This window comes from Fukomys damarensis, unplaced genomic scaffold (assembly GCF_012274545.1).
Source record: "Fukomys damarensis isolate Sample0158 unplaced genomic scaffold, DMR_v1.0_HiC HiC_scaffold_17, whole genome shotgun sequence".
Lineage (NCBI taxonomy): Eukaryota > Metazoa > Chordata > Mammalia > Rodentia > Bathyergidae > Fukomys > Fukomys damarensis.
Genome location: NW_022900929.1, coordinates 45,057,926 through 45,062,971, shown reverse-complemented (window position 1 = coordinate 45,062,971; position 5,046 = coordinate 45,057,926). Strand labels below are relative to the sequence as shown.

General features: G+C 49.0%; 2 protein-coding genes across 4 annotated transcripts in view; one reads left to right on the top strand and one right to left on the bottom strand.

Moving 5' to 3' along the window:
* Positions 1-5,046, top strand: part of Znf219 (zinc finger protein 219) — a 14,347-nt gene that overhangs the window by 777 nt on the left and 8,524 nt on the right. The window contains exon 1 of one of the 2 annotated variants that reach the window (XM_033765058.1): positions 4,673-4,913. The exons of the other annotated variant lie outside the window; for it this stretch is intronic. The gene's annotated coding sequence lies outside the window, so the exon portion shown is untranslated. Of the gene's footprint in view, positions 1-4,672; positions 4,914-5,046 lie in introns of those variants that run through there. 2 annotated transcript variants of the gene reach the window in all.
* Positions 242-4,635, bottom strand: Tmem253 (transmembrane protein 253). 2 transcript variants are annotated; one of them, XM_019209534.2, is made up of 8 exons: positions 4,507-4,635; positions 2,616-2,714; positions 2,348-2,494; positions 1,836-1,946; positions 1,686-1,742; positions 1,227-1,337; positions 965-1,111; positions 242-639 (listed from the first exon to the last, which is right to left on the bottom strand). In XM_019209534.2, exons 3-8 carry the CDS (start codon positions 2,453-2,455, stop codon positions 559-561), a joined length of 615 nt encoding a protein of 204 aa, XP_019065079.1. In that variant the 5' UTR covers positions 2,456-2,494; positions 2,616-2,714; positions 4,507-4,635; the 3' UTR covers positions 242-558. The 2 variants fall into 2 exon arrangements, with proteins under 2 accessions (XP_019065079.1, XP_010636141.1); XM_010637839.3 differs by lacking the exon at positions 4,507-4,635 and having other exon boundaries at positions 2,616-2,937.

Below are 5,046 nucleotides of genomic sequence, written 5' to 3'. Positions count from 1 at the left end.
GGTTGCGGTGTTGGCGCCCCTGCTCTGGGCTGCCCGCCCGGCTCCTCCCCCCACGCGGGCCAGTGGTCGCGTCCGAGGATCCTCGGTGAGGACCTAACTTCCAGCTCTTCGCGTCACTCAGCGGATGCACAGCACCCCCGCCTCAGAAGGAAGGGAAGGCTCTTTATTTCCCAGCAGGCCGCGGGGTAGCTGGGCATCCTGGGATTTGTAGTCTCTGCTAGTGTAGCCAGGACCTGGGTCGAAGGAATGCGCATGCAGGGTTGGTGTGTGTCGGAACCCGGACGTGAAGCGAATGGGATTGTGAATGATGGACAGAAAGACAGTGAGATGAGACAGAAATGACGCTGTGTGAAGAGGCAATGGGAAAGGAAGATAAGAATGGGAGGGAGGTCTCTCGCCGTGGCATATCTTTATGCAGCACAAAAGGGAAGAAGATGTCACACATGTGCCAAGGCGCCTGGTTAGCTTCTGAGTTCGGCGGGGTGAGAAGCAGAGCATCTGGACAGTGGTCCTTCAGGGTTGAAGGGCCGTAGCACCTGTCTGCTTCCCCTTGCTGGCTCATTCGTTTGTTCTGTTTCCTGTGCTGGCCGCACTGGGACCATTCTCCAAACCAGGAACCTCCTCCACCTCAGAGAGGCCCTGAAAACCAGACAGAGGGATGAGCCAACTGTATGGATGAGAAAGAAGAAATTCCAAAGAAAAATAACTTTATCCTCCCCCATTTTTTCTCATAGTGTTTCCAGTATATATTCACCCAGCTTTCTATACATACCTTCTCTTCTGGTCCCAATCATTTGGTTACCCAGTTCACTTTTACCCGCCATTAGAGGAGGAATGTCCAAAGCCAGAAAACCAGTTTCAGTCTAGGTCCTCTTAATCTGCCCCTTGCCCCACTGTCCTTTCAGATTGCTAGAGGAAAAATTAGCTGGTAACTGCTCCATGTCCTCCTGCCTGTCCCCAATACCTCCTGCAGCTCCTGGTAGTGCAGACCCGGGTTCCTGAAGCATCCTGGGTTTCTCTGGCTCAGCAACAGCAGGGCATATGCTGAAACCAGCACTCCTCCTGTGGTGAAGGCCTCGGCACTGAGCTCGAGCACCAGCAAGCCTGCAGGCTGCAGATAGAGCTGAGGATGCTGTGGGGACCCAGCACCTGTTTCTCCTTGCCCTTCCTCTCCCTATCTCCTCTTGCTTCCTCCTCTTCCCCCAGGCTCCTTCATTCGCCCGTACCTGAGAGTGGGCAGTAGAGGCAGGCCTCAAGGCTGTCTTCACCACCTCGACCACCAGCGCAATGAAGCCCAAGATGAGGTTGAAGGTGTTGAATATCATCATGGCCCGAACCTGCCAGTGAGCTAGGTCAGCCCTGTGCAGCCTAAGGGACTCATTCCAACCACAAGCCCCACCTATAGCCTAGCTGTAAACAGAACTCAGCTCCTGTTCTTCCACTTGCCAACAAGGCTATTAGCTCTCCAACTTCTTGCTTTCTCTCCTTAGTATTTTAGGCCAGTCAGGTTCAGACAGCTGATTAGTTAACAATAGTCATAGAGTCACTTACTTCCTTGGCTGAGGTTTTGTGTGTGTGTGTGTGTGTGTGTGTGCGCGTGCGTGCGTGCGCGCGCGCATGCGTATCTGTCTGTGTCTATTGAGGGGCAGGTGGGAGGACAGTACTACACTCTCTTCCCCTCTTACCTTCCATAAGCGAGGTGCTCTTCGAAGCTCAAGGGTGACAGTCCCTGTGAGGAGACCCTGAATGGTGAGAAAAGCAAGTGTCTAACTGTGGTTCCATTAAGGTGGGGCTCCTGGGACTTTCCTTCCACCCTCCCTCGTGACAGGTCTTACTGAGACTGCAGGTGCAAATAGCAGTGATGTGGCCATGTGACAAGCAGAGTTCAGGCAGGCGACTGAGACAGTAAAGGGCACCACAACTACTGCCAACCATAGCTGACTCACCTGGAGGCCAGGACAAGGCAGCTGGGGGGAACTGTCAAGGATTCTCTTTCCTCCTTAGAACCCTTGCCTCTTGTAGAAATCAGCAATTGGAATGAATATGTGGTGGCAAGGAAAGTAGTCAACCAAAGGCAGTGAAGGAAGTGATATTTAAAAAATTAAATACCATTTAATTTGTTCTGCCTCATGTTGTAGTTTACTTACCTGTATGTTTTCCCCACATAACACAAGCTACTTGGAGATTACGGGTCTTGCCTTACTTATTTCTGTATTTCCTCCACCCTCCTCCCACCCGGAGCCCAACACAGTTTCTAGCACATCATAGGAGCTCCCTGAACATGGTTGGAACTGAACTGGCTAAAAGTGGACACGCTGAGACCTGGAATGGGGAAGCCTAGCCTCACCGCCACCACCAAGAGGTGTGCACTTTGCCTGTGCCTTGCCCAGTGCTGTAGTTTTCCCAGACGAAGACTGGGGCTCTCCTGTTCTTGCTGAGCAGATTTATCCTCCATTGGGGCTCTCTTGATCACAAAGGCTGCGTGCTTCCTAGTCTGGAAAAATTCATTACACAGGCTTTCAGGAGGCAGGAATTAAGAGACACAACGTCTCTTTCAGTTATCCCTCTGCCCACTTCCAATACTGAGGGAGCTGAGCCCGGCACGTTACACCTACCTAGTCTGAAGCAGCTACTCCTGCGTCCTGGGACTCCTTAGGGGTCAGGTAATTCAGAGCAGACAACAAATTAGTCCTGGCAGAGGAAGGCTGTCATGGCTGGGGTGTGGGGGGACAAAGGTCCTTGTGAGGGCCTCAGGATACAGGAAGTGGCCCTGGGCATTCACCAGCCTCAGTTCATAAGACACCCAGCACTGCCCCACTCTGTTCCCACTTCCCTCATTGCCCTCATTTTTTCCCCATCCTGGGTTCTTCTCTTGGTTCACTCACCTCACCTCGATGGACACTATCACACTAGACCTCAGTTTCCCCTTATTTCCATCTGATCTTGTTCTTTCTTTCTTTTTGGTTTTTTGAGACAGGGTCTCACTAAATAGTTCAGACTCACCTAGCACTCACTATGTAGCCCAGGCTGATCTCAAACTCACAGCGATCCTCCTGCGTCAGCCTCTCAACTGTTGGGATTACAGGTGTGTGCCACTATGCCTGGCCATCTTATCTTTTTGACTTCTTCCTTAAATTACTTGTTGTGCTCTAATGGGATGCTATATTACTATTTGGATCTATTACCATTTGACACTTTGTCCCCAGACCACGTAAGCTTTAATGCCCCTGGCTTTCCTCTTCTTCCTTTCTTAGTGATTTACACTGAAGTGAACCCTGGCAAAGTGGATGTGAGCCCTGTTAGTAGTGAGGATCATTTCTGAGTCAGTGGTAACTTGCACTTAGACATACACAGAACATGGTCCCCAAATGTTTAGTCTTGGTAAGGATGCTATTGCAACATTGTTTGTTTTTGTTTTTGGTACTGGGGGTCGAACTCAGGTCCTTGTGCTTGCAGGGCAGGCAGCAGAACCACTGAGCTAAATCCCCAGCCCTGCAACATTAGTTCTGAGAGAAAAGATGCCTTGTGGCCTAGGCTAGAATCTCAGCTCTGATGAGATTTTTCCCAGCTATGTGGTCTTGGATATATTACTTTAACTTTATTTTACCTATTGAACCTCAGAGTGCTCACTGATAAAGGGAACTAACAGTATGTGACTGGGTTGTTGATTCAGGGTGAATACTTAATAACCATTAATGGTGCTGATGAGGTCATACTGATGTGCCTGACACTGATATACTAAAAGGCTTATTCAGAAGCTGAGATGGGACATTTATTTCTACAGTAAGAAGCAAAACCAGCTGGACCTGTATATATAGTCTATAGAACAAAGCAAAGGCCATCTGCAGAGCCTAAAGTCTGGAGACAAACAGACCTGTATTCAAATCCCTGATCTACCTGGATGACCTTGAGCAAGTTACTTAATCTGTTTCCTTATCTATAAAGGGAAGTTAATACTAATCTCAAGGGGTTGCCTTGAGCATTAAAAGAGAAAACGCCTATGAACCCTTTTAGCCAGTACTCAGCACTTAAGTGCTCAATAAACGATTACTGGCTATGATTATTATTTACTGCTACTGAGGCTAGATGAAATTCAACCAGAAGACCCCCGGGAGTACCATGACACAGGCTCTTGGAAAGCTAGTGGTTTTCCTTATAATTCTGCCCCACTCAGTGCTGGGCAGGTATTACTGGAACATTGCATCCACTCCTCCTTCCTGGACAGTGGGAATCATTTTAAAGGGATCTAGAGAACTGCTGGGTGACTACTCCTCTCCCCTCAATCCCCATGTGAATTAATTTTATTTAATGGCGATGTGATGTGTTGGGCTTGCATTGGAGAATCCTGAGCTTGCAGGCCAGTAGTGTGGAGATTCCTTGAAGCCTCGTTTTTTCTTTCATGTAAATGCGAGCTAATTATTTTAGAGGGTTATTGTAAGGAGTATATGATACTACATGTGAACAGGTATTCAGTAAATATTCATTAAATCTGAATATAATACTCACAAGTTTGTGGCCAACCTCCAGACTACAATCTCCTCCTCCTCCAGGGAAAGTATCCCCTCCCCCGTGCGTGCAGCCCCCACAGCGCTAAGCACCGTGCCTTGTCCTAGGTAAGCACTCAGTAAATATTTATTGCATTGAAGAGCCGTGAAAGTATCTTAAAGAATGAAAAATAGGATCCGAGAAGGAAGGAGCCAGAGTTGTTTATCAAGAACAGAAAGGACCGAAGAGTAACTTTAATAATGTTTCTTATACGGCAGACATTAACTATCTCTATAATCGCCCCTCCTCCTTCCCAAAATGAGAGACAGAAATTGTAAGGGAGAGGCTCTGAGATAAAACCCCAGGAAGAACTTCCCGAGTCTGTGCATGTTGGGGCAGAAGCGGCGGCCGCGCCAACCCCTTCCCTGGTATGTCCGGGTCTAGGGTGGGAGGGGCGGTCCTGCTCATGGCTGGGGGAAGGACGAGATGACCTTTCAAAATCTCTTCCAGTCTCCTGTTGGAATCGTCTGTGCGCCCCACCCCCGCTCCCTCCTCGCTCCC

What these genes read in the sequence shown, in the direction of transcription:
- Tmem253 (XM_019209534.2), bottom strand. Translation starts at nt 2,455, where the DNA reads ATGGAGGATAAATCTGCTCAGCAAGAACAGGAGAGCCCCAGTCTTCGT. An exon ending in CACACCTCTTGGTGGTGGCG is followed by an intron (nt 1,947 to 2,347) that starts GTGAGGCTAGGC and finishes CCTGGCCTCCAG; the next exon opens with GTGAGTCAGCTATGGTTGGC. An exon ending in CCTCTACTGCCCACTCTCAG is followed by an intron (nt 1,112 to 1,226) that starts GTACGGGCGAAT and finishes CTCTATCTGCAG; the next exon opens with CCTGCAGGCTTGCTGGTGCT.